This window comes from Centroberyx gerrardi, chromosome 11 (assembly GCF_048128805.1).
Source record: "Centroberyx gerrardi isolate f3 chromosome 11, fCenGer3.hap1.cur.20231027, whole genome shotgun sequence".
Lineage (NCBI taxonomy): Eukaryota > Metazoa > Chordata > Actinopteri > Beryciformes > Berycidae > Centroberyx > Centroberyx gerrardi.
Genome location: NC_136007.1, coordinates 29,282,038 through 29,298,567, shown reverse-complemented (window position 1 = coordinate 29,298,567; position 16,530 = coordinate 29,282,038). Strand labels below are relative to the sequence as shown.

Below are 16,530 nucleotides of genomic sequence, written 5' to 3'. Positions count from 1 at the left end.
GAGTGGTTTATATGGATTACAAATAGGTCTTGAATCCTATTTGTGAGGCATGTGTTTTTTCCAAAAAGCAAGACCACGTTAAATTTCCCGATATTTGAATGGAGTTTGGCGAACGTGCTCGACATGAGGAGAACGGCACGTATCGGGGCTAGGATGTAGGGGAAAGACTGCAACTGTTTCCCGGATGGAGTCCCGACGCCATCTTTACTCCAGTGCTACCGGTGGCTCTTCGGTTACAGCGGAGGGACGCTGCTGTTGCTGCTCCACCACCAGGAATCGCCGACTGGGACCGACTAGCCCACGCTAAATCCTCTCTTTCCGCCAGGACACTACCAACAGCCCCGATAACCGAGCACCATGGCAGATAGAGAGCACTTAGTATACCAAGCAAAACTCGCCGAACAAGCGGAGAGATATGACGGTAAGACTCTGGATAGATAACGGTCATTGCAGAATGCCTGTCCCCTGTTCCCCTCCTTACTGTCCCTACGCAGGGGGCTTGGAGGAGCAGGTAAGGCAGTTCAGATGTATTTGTTTCGTGAGAGGAGACAAAATGGCGGAGGTTTCTCCAGCCGATTGAATTATCAAACGTTTAAATGGCTAAATGATGGTTTCTGACTTAAAGGGGAGGAGCTGTTTGCTTGTTGAAAAGCGTGCAGTTCTCGGTGCTCTGGTCACTGGCTAGGCGGTGAGCTAGTCGCCAGCCAACGTTAGCTCGCTAGCTAGCTGAATATAAATGGCTGACTACTAGGTAGGTAGTCCATCGTTAGCCTCGATATGTGCCGTTCTCCTGTATGAAGAGAACGTCACGCCAAACCCCATTCAAAATCCCGGTAATTTAATGTTGTCTTGCTAACTGGCAAACGCACACGTCATTAAACGTGACTTACGCCTCTTCGGGACCTAAAGTATCCACTAGTAAACCAGTGATACATCCGATCCAACAAGCAGCATTTTATTTCACAAAATTGCCACTACTAGAACTGATTCACTCCGCTCGCTACCGCCCCACTGTGTATTTTGGTGGAAGATGTTTGCAGGAATGGGAAGCGAACCAATTGTAAGAGTTGACATTTTACTGAAATAAGTGCTGCATGTTGTGTTGGGTGTGTGCCGAATTCAAGAGGGTCTACTAATGATTCGTAAAAGGCCATGAATTAATTTATACCAGGTGTGTACGTTTGCCGAGCAGCAAAGCTACATTAAACTGACAGCTATTTTTGAAAGGAGTTTGGCGTGCTGAGGAGAGAACACGGAACGCACCGGTGTATCGCCATGCTACTGAGCTGAGCTTGCTGATTGATAGGTGTAGCACCAACGACCATGCAGCTATAGGCGGGGCATAGAGTAATGCTATTATATGATAGGCTGCTGAAGGGCAAAGTCGCCCAAAAGTTCAGCTGCAGCCAACTTTTCTATCTGTCTGACCTGGGGGGTCCAGTAGTAGTGAATAGATGCAGTTGGTTTGCCTGTGCAACAAATACAGATTCTGTACAATCCCATGGTGCATTCATATAGACTTTATCAGTTTATTTGAACATGATTTCAGCTCTCTTGCTTCCTAGTTGACCATCTGACTTGATCTCCTTTATGGGAAATACAGTAACATTACCAAACATAGCTCATAGCATATTACATACATGCTTAGAAGCCACATGCTGATAAAATGACCACATGCTGATAAAAAAAAAAAGTGGATAGAGTGATGTGTTCTTTGTTTCCATAACAATATCAGACAATCTGTTCAGCTGCTAATGACGTGCAGCGTTTTCATTGTAAAAACACACGCACATTGCTTAAACCAACAACAGCTACATGCATGCACGTTGCATGTACCGCTGGTTTGGGTTTCTGTGTACCTTGTTTGACTTTGGCAAAGAGAAGACTGCCTGTACTGACTTTGGTGATGGAGAGGAACCAATCAGCTGCCTAGGTATTGTTAAAGCCTCCTCTTGCTTGTGATTGGCAGTCTCTCACAAAACTGCTTCACGTCATGTTGTCTCTTCTAAACATGTTAACTTTTCTCAACCTCACGCGCTCCGCTATGCCTTAAAAATAAGTCACACACAGTGTGTTTTCCATAGTGGCTGCATTTGATATGCCTTGCAGCCCCTCTCCCCATTCACTTTAATGTAAAAAAGGCGCTGACAGTTTGAAAAAAGTAGTGTGGACACACCCCTTGTGTTTACCTCTCCAGCCCACACACTGAGTTTTAACAGCTCCACGTGTCTGACAGAATACAGGAACTGACTTTTCCCATTGTAGAAAGAGTAGGCTAAATCTTTTGTCACAACCATTACTGAATCATCCATTCAGATCTTTGTGTAGGAGATGGCTTTTCTGAACTAGCAAACTAGTAAAGTAGGTTTTTGTTGGTTATCAAAGTGCGGAACATCATCATTTAAGGCAGCATGATATTTACAGGACTTTCCCTGCATAGCAAAAGGTGGACAACTTTCTGATTTTTCTCCACCACCTTAGACAAATTGCGCAAGTGAAAGCAAATGGAAACCTTTCATTCTGTGCCTTTGTTTTGCTAAGAAGTTCCATTTTCTGTAGCGGTTTTTATCTCATGTTAAAGGGGAGTTGAGGGACAGGACAACATCAGAAGCTCCAAACACATTTCTTTGGAGGCATTTAGTTAGTGAGCTGCCTTTCACACTGCAGGGAGCCATGTTCCTGCCCACTAAACAGACCTTAACAAATTTCAGCGTGGTGTTTGAGAGTGTCTTGAAATCCAGTTGTCCCAAAACGGAATACGTCCTTTTCTGGTTGACTCCAGCTCCCGTTGCTTGTGCCACCAACAGCAGCAACGTCCCGAAACCTGGTGCCCAGAGGGGTTCTCTTCAAGCCCGATTTGTTCCACCCTCCGGCCAGATTGCGGTCAGCATCAAGATCGACTTACTAGATCGTCTTGCTTGTAAAGCTACGAAAACGTTAAAACTGTTTACAGAGGTCATCGAGTTCAGTCGAGTGCACGCCGGCCTGGAGGGGCAAGTGATCGAAGCAGCATAGTGCTCTTCCTGGCTTCTGACCGCCGTGTATCAGGTTTCGCCGGCATGCTATATGGAGCCCTACTGTTGGCTCCTACAGATACACCCCGTCTCTGAAGCTAAAAGCTATACGAATGGCACTCCTCCATTTGTGTGTTCAGCACGGGAGATATGACTCTTCTGCTGCTTGAGCCACGTTTTTGTTTTAACCAGTAAAGTATAAAGTGCTTTTAAAGATGATAGTGGTCATTTTTCTGCTGTATCATGAGCATTAGCCACACCCAGTGCCACTTACTAGTGTATCAGAAAGCATTTTCTGCTCGGCCCACAGGGTGTTGTGGCATTTTCACATTGCAGCACGTAGTAGTACGGTATGCTGTTTCATACTTATTTATTCACGTTGATCCAATAGAAAGAAATTGCGACACAAAATGTCTTATTGACAATTGCAGAGCCAATATATTTAGGTGTTTAAGTTATTTTCTTGTAAAGCCTCCCCGGACGGCTTCTTATTATTTGATTTAAAGAGGCCCCATATTGTGTCTTGTTTTGTATAAATCCCAGAGGAAACGGTTTGCTCTAATGATTACTCGCTCCTTTGCAGAAGAGTGTCAAATTGTTTTCATCGCTGTTTTATCCTTGAATTCTCCAGACTAATTTTTCATGCCGCAGCACATCGGATCACTTTGAAGACACGGAATTTAAAATCGCAGGAAGACCCACCTCACTTGATCTAGCTCAGTCTATTGGTTCATTATGCTGGCTCACTTCCCAGCATCCTACATCCATAGGTGATGAAGGTCTGCATTAAGTTTGTGCTTGGGCAGCGCCCCAGGCACTCCATTAACAAAGTACTGAGGACAACGGAAACCTTTCAAGGTTTTGCACCATCGTTTAAACTCTCCATGTAGAAATGGGAGGAGGATGTGCTCATTTTGAATTGAGACAATCAGTGTATGAAGGGCAGTAGCTTTGGATCGAATCTGTCAGATGGATTGTGTTATGTAGATGTTTAAAGGGGAAGTGGTAGCCTAAAAGTTAAGGAACTGTGGTTGTGACCTAAAGGATGCCAGTGTGAATCCCAATAGCAGCTGTGAAAATTTGGGCAGGGAAAGTGTACTGGAACTGCTCTCCACTCCCTTGAGGTTAACGCCCAACTCCTCCAGTGTGCAACTGTGGATGCACTGGTCAGCTGCCAGTGTGTGAATACATGTAGCCCTATAAATGTGTATCAGGGCATTACTGGAAAAGAACGGTGACTGAACGGTAATCAAATTCAGGGAAAAAACTTAACTGTCAATTACAATAACGGAAATTACAGCTTTCAGATGCAGCAGCCTATTGTTGCTGCACGCGTCTTACGTGTTTTTATTCCTTCTCTCTTTCAGAAATGGTGGAGTCCATGAAGAGAGTGGCCGGCATGGACGTGGAGCTGACGGTGGAGGAGAGGAACCTGCTGTCGGTAGCGTACAAGAACGTGATCGGAGCCAGAAGAGCCTCCTGGAGGATAATCAGCAGCCTCGAACAGAAGGAAGAGAACAAGGGCGGCGAAGACAAACTAAAGATGATCCGGGAATACAGGCAAACGGTCAGCCACCGCCATGGCAGCCAAGTTGACTAACTGGTTGTAACACACACTTTTCAATTTATTCATGCATTTCAATGTATTCTCCCTACTTTCAAAATAAAAGCTGTAGAGAACTGGGAAGCTTTGAACGGCTAGAATTGGCTTCTTGTTCAAGAATAAGTCCACTTGCCAGGCAGGATGATCTGAAACTAAATTGCATGAAGCGCGGCAATCTGATTGGTTGTTGACAATGTTGCTTTGGCAAACTTTTCAGCCGAAAAGCTTGCTGAGTATCCACTCATCGGCATGTTTCCCCGGTCGTTCAGCTCTATAGCAAATGAATGGACTTTCAGTGATTTGTCGATCGTGTTGCCTGCAGAGTCCAAGCAGCGGTTATCCTCTACAAGAGCGCATTGAAGTTTCATGAGAAATTAGGGGTTTCACTCTGAGGAATCCAGTGTTTACTCTGTATTCATTTAGCAGTGGTGCAGTACTTGGAGCAAGAAAATGACTGCTGCTACCAGAGAAAATGTGAAATGAAAATAACATGTTTTATTCAGCCAAATGTCCCCCTAAAACATAAGCGCAGTCTTGAGGAAGTCTTGAGGAAGTTTCAAGTATTTTTTTCAAAGTATCCAAATGTTGTTTGTTTTTAGTGCTACAACAGAATTGCAGTCTTCTATAATGTAATTGTTGGCTGGCATGATATTAGTGTTTCTTTTAAGTTTGGTGTGCCTTTGGTGTTTGTTTTTTTTAATGAGACTTTAAAATTCAACGGAGACTTCAAACGTCCAGCTGTTGTAATGTTTTATGTCGCCCCACAGTTCATTTACAGCAGCGTGTGTGTGTGTGTGTGTGTGTGTGTGTGTGTGTGTGTGTGTGTGTGTGTGTGTGTGTGTGTGTGTGTGTGTGTGTGTGTGTGTGTGTGTGTGTGTGTTGATCTGCAGGTTGAGACGGAGCTGAAATCAATCTGCAACGACATTCTGGATGTACTGGACAAGCACCTCATTACATCTGCCACCACGGGAGAGTCAAAGGTTTTCTACTACAAAATGTACGTGTGTTGTGAGACAGCATATTTTTCTCTTATATGGAATATGTCGGCTCTGACAAATTGCATACGGTGAGGCACACACATCTGTACAGTTTGATTTGACCAGATCTTCTATCAGAAAGAGAGGACAGTAACAGAATTCCTTTTCCTACTTTATTCCACCCCGGCCAGCAATTACATTTCCAAGAAAAAATTATGTATTGTATCGTATCGTGAGATAGGCACGTCCTCCCATACCTAATGAATATTGAAATGAACTGCTTAAACATGATTCAGCCAGTGAGACCTGAGGACCAATGTATGGCGAAAGCAGATTTCTCCCTCTGATCCCAGTGTTCCCCTCTCTCGTGTTCAGGAAGGGAGATTACCACAGGTACCTGGCAGAGTTCGCCACGGGCAACGACCGGAAGGAGGCAGCGGAGAACAGTTTGGTCGCCTACAAAGCCGCCAGCGACATCGCCATGATCGAACTCCCTCCAACACACCCCATCCGCCTGGGGCTGGCCCTCAACTTCTCTGTTTTCTATTACGAAATCCTCAACTCGCCAGACCGCGCATGCAGGTGGGTATCATAATTGTGGTTTTTTTTTTGTGCAATTATCTTTCGGGGATGTGATTTTTCTTGTTTTCATGATTTTTTTGCCCGTTTACCTGCAACGTCATGGGCTTGAATCCGACCTGGCACACTCAATCTCTTTCTTGTCTCTGTCTTTACTGAAGCAAAGCAAAATGCCAAAAAAAAAAGAGCAATAGCAAATGGCTGAAGGGAAATGATACCTTGCCAAGGCGGTCTGATTTAGGGCCAAATAATAAAACGGCATAGAAGTAAATACAGTAAAGCTGACATTTGATCATGAAACAAGGCCAGATACCCAGAAAGGGATTTTTATTGCTGGCATTGAAGAATTTACTGTAAGAGAATTAATTTCAGTCACACCAGCGTTCCCTAATGTAAAGGGAAAATCCCCCCTTGGATACACGTACACTGTTAGACAACATCAGTCTGTGATGCTCAATGTATTCCAGGAGCTACTTTGTGATGAACTGTTGTCATTTACTTTTTTGGTGTACCCACTTTCCCTCAACTTGCCTCGTCTACGTTTACGTCAGTCCTACATTTCCCAGAATGCCTTTCAACAACTCCCAGAGAAGGAGAGAGAACATGTTGCTTTCAGCTTTTCTGCTTTCGGCTCTAGAAAGAAGCCCTCGCTCTTTGACTCTGATGGACTGACACCAAAACCTGACGTTTACCGCTGATGTTTTATATCACTGAAACATTTTCTGCTGTCAAACTCCATTGTAGCTGCACTGAAAATATCTCAATGTGACGTCACGTTGTCTACATTTGGCCAGGAATAAGAAAAATACACCACCAAATAACAAAATGTATAACTGAAGGTACATCCGCAATACCTGTTTTTTTTTAACAGTTTTAAAGTGTTTAGGGGGATTTTTCCTTTAGTTTACAGTTTAAATTTAGGTTGGAGATGAGACTAAATAGTTGCACTTTAGCACTCTGTAATGGAAATATATGTGACTATATTGTCCTGTGTCTTTTCCACCGGCAGGTTGGCGAAGGCGGCATTCGACGATGCCATTGCAGAACTGGACACGCTGAGCGAGGAAAGCTACAAGGACTCAACACTTATAATGCAGTTGCTACGCGACAACTTGACACTATGGACCTCAGACATGCAGGGAGACGGTGAGAGACCCATGCGCACCTCTTGAAGAGTGTGGCTATTTTTATGCCTTCTCAGGTCATTTTGAATAGCCTTTTGAACAGTGTTGACTTGTTCACTGATGGGGCCTTGCGTATAATCGGGGCACATGCACATTGAAGATGCATACATGTCTTTTTGGGGTCTATATAAAGCAAGCGCGATGGGATCATTTGTGTACCATTGGGCATACCATTGCATATATTTTTAAGGGGATTTGGGCGTGGAAGGTAGGCTAATGCAAAATCTTGTTTTTTCACTCCTCATAATCGATCTAATTTAGAGTGGCCATTATGAAATATTCATATAGTTTTATTACAATATTAACAGGTGGAATTCTGTGTAATGTTGACCTACGTACGTCTTATGTTTTTGTTAAATTCAAAAGGGAAAATCACCCAGTAACAGATACACTTGAGTAAGAAAATAGTTTTATTATGCCTTCCATGTAGCTGTCAAACTCTGTCACAAAAGCTACATGCAGAAATTATATTTAAAAGCTGTTGATGTAATAACTAGGACTCCGCTTCTTGAACACAAACAATTAAGTCCTAATATTTGTGGCCATACTGAAATCTCTCATAATTCTGCTTCATGTATAATGATGCAATCCTACTGTTTGGCACTGCTGGAAGACAGGGCAGATTCTGGTGAAACAATGTCATGCCAGCGTTCAGGTGTTTTGATGATGACGATGATTGCATTTGACGACTTTATTACCATCGGCATCATTTCTTGCCGTGTGACAGATTTTCTTTTATTTGCAATGCCAATTCGTTCCTCCAAATAACCCCCCCCCCCCCCCCCTTTTTTTTTTTGAACTCTTAGTCATCCCTGTCCACAATGATAAACCTCACAGATGGCGAGGCTGCGGTGGTTCAGATTTACTGCTCTGTGCTTTTTATTGGCGAGACTGAATTAGAGATGAAGCGCTGAACAGGTGAAGCAAACATTTACGGCCAATTCTGGGAGTTAATAAGCTTGTTCATGTGAGCACAAACCCACCGCTGTTTGTGATTTACAAGAGAGGCACGTGCTCGTTTCCTTCTTTTTGCATAGACAGTAGGGTTAGACCGATATATCAGCTTGTCGATATGATGGCGTTTTATTCCTTCATTTCATAGTTTCATTATGTCTTTGCGTAAATGAATCCCAGAATTTCCCCTACCATTGAATAGGCAAGCGGGGGTCACCCTGTCTTAAAGAGCTACACCGTTTTATCCATGAGGGCCCAATGAACCGCCGCTCTTCTCTTCTAATGACGATGATGTTGAACGAGATTAAGACGAACGTCCGCCCCCGGATCCCATCTAACCCTTTCCTCTAACCTTTCCCTTCAGCACCGCGGTCTCTCTGAGCTCAGAAGCCCTCTTCCTTTCGCCACTCGTCCTCTTTTTTTCCCCCTTCTCTCTCTCCATCTGTTGGGCTCGGTACTCGTGCTCACTTGCTCTAACTTCTCATCTCTCCCATGTTCCTCTGTAGATTCTTAAGGACAGCCCCCTTCCTCCACTCCTCCTCCATTATAGAACTGTATTTTGTAAGTCATTCCTCCTGTCTTGGGCATTTTTTTTTGTTTTCTCGCAAGCTATCGCTCACTATTTTCACCGACTTGCCACCCCTCACTAACCCACCTACAGTGCAACTTCCGGTCTCGTTCAAATCATTCAAGGCGAGGGGAGATGATAGCCTCTTCCACCCCGTTTACCCAGAATTCTAAAGGGTTATGGAGCGGCATTTAGGAAAAATGTGTACTTTTCTTAAGTACCCATCCCCCGCCTCATTTTGCATGAGTGGAACTGAGTGCTGTGAGTGTTTTAGTGTCTCCAGGGTGTCTGCAGGTCCTTAAAAAAAATCTTAAATCGTATGATATGAACTCAAGTCCTTCAAATCACTTTTAGTGGTCTTAAAAATTTTGCGCTTTCTTGATGTGCTGTTTTTCCAGTCAACTCAGGCGTGCAGATCTACATTCTGCTAGGTCTACAGAAGCTTTCATTTTCAGGTTTATTTCAACTGTGAAATTGGTGTTATATTTCATTCTGGCATTAAAAAAGTCTTAAAACATGCAAGGGTGTTATTCAAACTCTGGAGCTTTTACTCCTTAGTTGGGTTCATGTGGCCAGGTGAGAACAGGTGCAATGACCCCAAACGCAAGGCTTTATGGGTATAAGGAGATAGATGTTGACATCTGATTGCCAACAGTCCCTCATGCTTGGAAAGCCTGGCATAACAAAATGAAGTGAGGGAAAACTGCAGTCTGGACTGATGCTCATATTCAGCTATTTCTTCATGTGTTCTTAACTGGTTTGAACACTAGAGAAGGGAAATTACAGCAAAGACCACAGACAAGTCCATCATGTTTGGATAAAGTTACAGGGACTGGAATCAGATTTGTTTTGAGTCCCCGCATCGCAGAAATCTCTAACCTGGTGGGCTGACAGGGGATAACTGGGCAGTGTGAACCTAAACAAACCAAATACAAAAATGCAACAGAGTAAACTTGTCCACTATGGTTTGGACCAAAGAAACTGAACTGTAGGTGTGATCGCACCCTTAAATTTCACTTGATAAAACTTGCAGACGCCCTGCTCTCTCACTGTGCACATCAGTATTAGCACCTTGTTTTGAGTATTGGCACCTGGCACTTATTCAGTAGTAGTGATTTGGTGTAGTGTTTACAGACTGCACATGATGTCACTGAACACGGCGCACTCAGTCTTCACAGCAGCTCAGCGCTGGGCTAGAGGTAGAGAGCTTGGACGTGGTTTCACGGGGAAACCTGCGAGCGCGGCTTATTCACATGTGATGCAACGGACAAATTAACAGCATGCGAGGCTGCTGCTCTCCGTCTCCTGTGGCTTTCTCACATCCCAGTTAGCTACGGCGCTAATGAGCACCATTATTATGGTTTCTATTTTGATCATGATGGATTCTCAACCCTTTATTTGTGCCTTTTAATTCTTCACTACACAGATGGCTGTGCCATCTCTAAGGAAACCTTTCTAAGCAACCCCCCCCACCCCCCCACCCCCAGTAAATCAGACCGAGGCTTTTTTGAAGTCACTGTGAACTAACTCTGGCTCACTGGGTTACATACTGACAGAATCAACTCCGTACCTTGCAATATGTGTAGTGGGTTTATTTGTAGCGTGGCTGACTGGTCTGTCGACCAGTACGTTTTTGGGCTGATCCCACTCAGTTTCTAAAAGGAAAAAGATAGTTGCACACTCTTTTCTCAGTCATATGATGTTTATTGACCACCATTGTTTCAGCATAAGGCTTTGTAGAGAGCCTATTCTATACACTTTCTTATATAGAGGGATGCATCCTGCGGAAATGCGCCCATTCCAATCGTCATCAATATGAAAAACCTGTTGCTCAAATCTTTCCCAGAATAGATCGCTCCAACTAAGGAAGTGCACAGCCTAGGCTCTGTACATACTGATGAAAGCCTCGTGCTGAAACCTTAGTGCTCAATAAACATCACACGGGTGAGAGAAGAGAGCATGCAACTATCCTTTTCCTATTTGAAATGGATGTCCTCCGGTACTCCTCCGTTTTTTTTTATTAGGTTACCGATCCACCTCACCTATCACCAGCCTTTTGCCAACACGGTCTCACAAAATTTCGTGAAATGAGCACAAACTATGAAATGCAGATTACGTGTTGTGGACACGGATAATATGAAGATCACGTTCCTCCACCACAAAAGGATTGTGTGACAATGGCACAAATTGTCACGTGGAAAGGTTCACTAACCAGCAAAATTTTAAGTCACACAACACTACTGCCTGTTTCATGTCTCCTTTTGTGGTGGGGAAACGTCATAAAATGCAAACGGCGTGCTCGAAATGCTCATTTCGCGATCTTTCGTTAGAAACTTCACCCCTTCTCTTCCCCCAGTCGACTTCTTGGGACCATAAACTTTGCAGGGCAGAGGTCCTCCTGATTGGTCTGGTCCCATTATAACAGCCCCACCCATTTAGTTGCCTTCTCGTTTGGTGTTTTTATCGAGAACGCAAAGGTAATTACAATGTCCACAAATCCACGTTTGTCCCTTTCTCTTCCGCAGGTGAAGAACAGAACAAAGAAGCACTGCAAGACGTCGAGGACGAGACCCAGTGAGACTTCTCGGCCAATACAAGACAAACCCTCTTTTTTTCCCCTCGTCCTCGTCCTCCCTCATCTCTCTCTCTCTCTCTCTCTCCACAACGCTAGCTCCATGTCCCCAGCGAGAGTTCTCAGCTGTGTTCGTACCGCAGCCCCACTCTCTCTGTACCCGCCTCCCCACTCTTTCCTCCACTTCTACCTGTCTCTCTCTCTCACTCTTTCTCCTCGTCTGTCCGTTAGCTCCAAGCCCCCCTCAGGGCTCCCTAGGGTTATCGTTTCTGTTTTTGCTTTTTTTGCCTTTCTGCTAAACCACCCCATTAAATTAAGAGGAAAAAAGTAAACGTTTGGAGCTGCCCCAGGGTTTTACCTGTTTTTTTTTTGTTTTTTTTACTCCTGTTGCAAGCCCCATACCCACAAGGATCATGTCATCTTTTTTTTTTATTTTGCTTTACTTTGCTGTATCATCTGTTGCCAAGTATGCTTGCCTGTATTTGTAACACACATATGGAAGAGTTGATTTAAAGACTCTGCTGTCAAACTTGTGTCTCTGTGTGCGCGTGTGTGTGTGCGTGCGTGTGTGTGTGTGTGTGTTAAGGGACTATAGATTCTCCATGCTTCTGTTAGTCTCTTCCGAACATTTCTGGTTAGCAACATGAGGGAATAGCGGTGATGTGAGATTTAAAAGGGACATGCTAAAGCTCGTAGAAAGAACTAAGTGCCCTCTTTACTTTGTGGTTACCCAACCTACTCTTGCATGGCATCAATAGGTCTCTGTTTTCTAAAATGACGAACAACAGAATGTCCCCCTTCCCCAAGCATCACTCTCTGACCTCCATTCATGTCCACTCTTGGACCAAGTATTGTGCTGCAAGGCTGTAGCGCTTTTGCTAATGGCAGTTAGTTAGGTAATGGCTTTTTAGTAGACGAAAGCACGGGGGGGGGGGGAAGAAGACAAGATATGCTGAACACTCTGATTGTAATGCGATGCAGTTTTGCATTGGCACTATATAAAGATGTTTGGGAAATAGAGGCCTGCTGTATCTTATTCCCCTGACTCTGTTCTGTGTTTTTCCCCTCTTTTCTCCATTCTCTCTCTCTCTCTTTCCCAGCCACCTTGTTTTTCTCTCTCTCTCTTCCGTTCGGTATGTGTAACGTGAATCTGATTTGTACTACTGGATATTCTGACCGGAGCCACAAGTACCATCTGTATTCTTACTGAAACACAGCATGGAATTAACATTAAACTTCAAATAAAAAAAAATAAATAAAAAAAAAGTTAAATTATCATGCGTAGGATGTTGTCTTTTTCTTTCTGCATGCTTAAAATGGGCTTGTTAAATGGTTTTTTGAGGTTTTAATCACTAGAGGGCAGTGCAGGTCAACAGCTGCATGAGGATTCTCACTAGTAGTTGGGGTTCAATGCAGTGGTCCGGCTACAGGACCAGGTTTAGAATTAGGGGTTCAAACCCATAAGGCTGAAACCCTGTTGTTTTTGTTAGGATTCTTCTTCTTTTTCTGCCCTAAAATCCCTAAATCCTAGAGCAACCAAATTTGGTGGATAGGTTTCAAATCTCCCCCACCACTCAGGCTACAAAGATTACACCAATCAGCCAGATGGTGGCGCTATAACTAGCAACTTTATGTTTTAATAACATAAAGTTATAACTCTGAACCAAAAGGTCTAGAATCAAATGTTTTTTTCCCCACAGATTCCTTCGCTCAAGCTGAATCCAGTGCACACATTGGTTTTCATTTCTGCCATGATAGTATTTCCACCATTTAGAATTTTATGCAACAGCTATTTTTCACTTGCAAAGTTGATCCAATCTCAACAAAACCTTGCACACAGCATACATGGACTTCCCACATTAGGGCTAGTACCCAGAGTTTTGAAAAGCCAAACAATTTGGACATGCTGCACAAATTGTGTTGATGGCAAAGATGCACAAACAGGAAGTGACCAAACAAGCAACATACTGTATATATACAGTATCAGGGCTCCAGACGGCGACCAAAATGGCGGCGACCATTTTTTGAGAGTGTGTGAGTTAAAATTTCATGTGGTCGCATTCGTGCGAGTCCATGATGATCATTAGGCTGTCTTGGTGCCCCTCCGCCACGAGTACTGCCTTAGCCATTGTGGTTGAAAGTAGTACTTTTTCTTCTTCACTGGCTCAGTCGGTCTCTCCCTGCCTGCACTTTCATCATCAGTGCGTGTGTACGGGGGGTGGGGGTGGGGGGACGCACTGGAACGGAGATCAGTATGGATGTATGGACTATTAGGCTGCGTTCACACATAGCGTTTTTTGATGTGGAAAAAGCGCTGCCTGGAGCGCTTTTTGTGAGGAGAAATAAAAAGCGGATCACGGCAACGTCACCTGACGTTAGCTGAGCAGCTGCTAGCTCACTAACCAGCTGGTTTACTTCTAGCAGACAGAACAGTGTTGTGCAACAAGCAAAGGCTTACCAGATATTTCCAATACATGTCCAGTATAATCCATACTGCCTTTAAGATCGCTGTTGCGGTAACGAAAATTCACTTATTACAACGTCCAATTTCTCCACCGGCACTTTCACTTTCTCCATATGTGTTGTTGCTATGGGAAACGGCCAGCGTCCCTGTCATCGCGATTGGTCGGCTGGAAAAAGCGGTTCACGTCACCCAGCGCTTTTCTGAAAAGTTTTCTGAAAATGTCTCAACTTTTGAAAGCGCTCCACTCTGACGAAAAAAACGCCGCTGCAGCACTTCTCGGGAGCGGCTGCCTTTTGTGCGCCTTGCGGCCGCTTCCCATTACTTTTCCTGAGAAAAGGGCGCTGGCAGTTGGGGAAAAAACACTATGTGTGAACGCAGCCTTATTGCAGAGTTTTTACCGGCTTGCTTGATGCATTAGGGACAGAGGGACCGCGGTAAGTCAAAACAAACACAAACAATCTATACATTTATATCATATTGCCGTTTATTTCCATGCAAATGCGCAAGCTCTGTCCACCTGACAACCCTCTGTTCTGTCAGCGGAAAGAGAGACACAGAAGCATGGAGGTTTCGACGCGTCAGTCGACGCTTCCCGGAGGTTCCTGGGGGCACGGTGGCGTATGAGAAATACGAAGATTTACGAAGAAAAAGAAAAAAGGGTGCGACCAAATCATGTGCTGGTGTGACCAACTGAGAAAGTTGGTAGCACCAGTGCTACCAGTGGAAAAGTTAGTCTGGAGCCCTGAGTATATTTGGGAGGGACCCAAGGTGTGACAGATCACATTTGGTCACGCTCCATATCACCACCTTCAGGCCAACCTTCTAATAGCACGTATTTTTTAAGTTACCTTAATCGACACCAAATTTTACACACAGTATATTTCAACTATATGTTTGTATCACAGAATTTGATACTGACTGATTGGCCGTGACACAAAAGGAGTTGATGTAGAACATGGAGCTTGGACCTCACTGCATTTTAATACCATGTGTTATGTGAAGACAAGTATGTTGACAGAAATATTTGCAAATGCCTAAATTAGTTAAATTAAGGACCTCATTAGCATAACTGCTTATGTTTAATTGTGATTATGGTGGAACATTAGGCAGCTCAAGTGCCTCTTAATATCTACTTTTTTTAATCTTATATTTTTATATAAGATATATATTTATATATTTATATATATTTTTTTATAATCTTATTTCCTTATACAAACCCATACTGGTTCAAACCCATTTACAAGTTAGTAGATTGTGCTTACATCAGCTCCCATGGGCTCCACTACAGTTTGAAAGTACTGCATGCATTGAAAATACCACAGTTAGACTGATATATGAAGCCGATGTTGTCCTTTTTATTAATATCAGATCTGGTCCAGTCAGTGTTGTTCACTTCTGATATAATAGATATGATGCAGTTTGTTTGATTATATATTTATTGTAGAATTTACCAATGCTACACTGGTTGTCTATGGGAAGCCTTTAAGCTAAACAGATTCTAATGAGACATTTTGAGCAGATTCCACACAATTATGCATGAATATGCTTGTTATTGTTATCCAGGGTTTCAATGGAGAGTTTTAGTGTTCCATGGAAATACTGTTATCGGCCTTGTAAAACCAATATTGCTTGAAAGCCCCCACCTCCCTAAACACACACACACACACACACACACACACTGACCATCTCTTGTCATCCTATAATTGATACTTGAAGGAAAAACAATCCTAAACATGTGTTTGGCGCTCCCACCCACCTTTGCTTCTGTCTAATCAAAGAAGATTGATGTAGACATTATGATGTACGGTGTGTGTGTGTGTGTGTGTGTGTTACGCTATCTCCTGCCAGAGCTGTTATTCTCGCTGTCACTCTGAAACACACACACACACGCGTGGTGATTGCGGAGGCTAGTCCTCTGCCGATATTTGACGGAATAAAGACGCTGCTGCTGCTGTTGGTTTAGCGCAGCTGCCATTTTGCTGCAATGTTGCATCAGCTGATAAGCTGCCATGCTAATGTGGGAGCTGGAGGAGCCTCCTATCTGTCAGGGAGGGGAGGGTGTGTGTTTCTAGGTGTGTAAGTGTGTGTAAGTGTGTGTGTGTGTGTGTGTGTGTGTGTGTGTGTGTGTGGACAAAGAGGGAGCTGACTGATTAGGACCAGTCAGTCTGTTTGGCTGTAGGCTGAGGTCACCTGAGGATGCGGCTCGTTTGGTGAATTAATGTCACTCCTCGTCTACTCATTCACTCCACCATCCCAAATAGGGTTTGACCGATGCGGGTTTTTGAAAGCCGATACTAATATTTTTGGATTGAAGTTGCCAGTAGATGATATTGAAATTCGACCATTTTCATAGTAAAAAAAATAACAACATTCAATTATTCAGTGTTTCCCCCGGAATTTTATTCTTGTCAGGGTGGAAAAGCCTCTGAAACAGCATTTAGACCATCATGGGACACTAAAACTCTCCACTGAAACCTGGGATACTGCTACTACTAATTAAAATAATCATAATAATGAATAAAATTGGACTCCAGAATCCAATGAAATGTCTCATTAGAATCAGTTCAGGTGTCATACTGATCAATTCTACAATAAATATGTAGTCAAACAAGCTG

The 16,530-nt window shown here is 43.6% G+C and overlaps 1 protein-coding gene across 2 annotated transcripts; it reads left to right on the top strand.

The window, feature by feature from the left end:
- The first annotated feature begins 232 nt into the window (after nucleotides 1–232).
- On the top strand, nucleotides 233–12,727 carry LOC139921176 (14-3-3 protein epsilon-like). Of its 2 annotated transcripts, XR_013506835.1 has the most exons (7): nucleotides 233–421; nucleotides 4,382–4,581; nucleotides 5,508–5,614; nucleotides 5,970–6,176; nucleotides 7,183–7,319; nucleotides 11,405–11,802; nucleotides 11,846–12,727. XR_013506835.1 is itself a non-coding variant. In XM_071911339.2 (6 exons), the coding sequence occupies exons 1-6, from the start codon at nucleotides 358–360 to the stop codon at nucleotides 11,455–11,457; spliced, it is 768 nt and encodes a 255-aa protein (XP_071767440.1). In that variant the 5' UTR covers nucleotides 233–357; the 3' UTR covers nucleotides 11,458–12,727. The 2 variants fall into 2 exon arrangements, 1 of the variants encoding a protein (XP_071767440.1); XM_071911339.2 differs by having other exon boundaries at nucleotides 11,405–12,727.
- Nucleotides 12,728–16,530: the final 3,803 nt, after the last annotated feature.

What these genes read in the sequence shown, in the direction of transcription:
- LOC139921176 (XM_071911339.2), top strand. Translation starts at nt 358, where the DNA reads ATGGCAGATAGAGAGCACTTAGTATACCAAGCAAAACTCGCCGAACAA. An exon ending in ACAAGCGGAGAGATATGACG is followed by an intron (nt 422 to 4,381) that starts GTAAGACTCTGG and finishes TCTCTCTTTCAG; the next exon opens with AAATGGTGGAGTCCATGAAG. An exon ending in AAGGTTTTCTACTACAAAAT is followed by an intron (nt 5,615 to 5,969) that starts GTACGTGTGTTG and finishes TCTCGTGTTCAG; the next exon opens with GAAGGGAGATTACCACAGGT.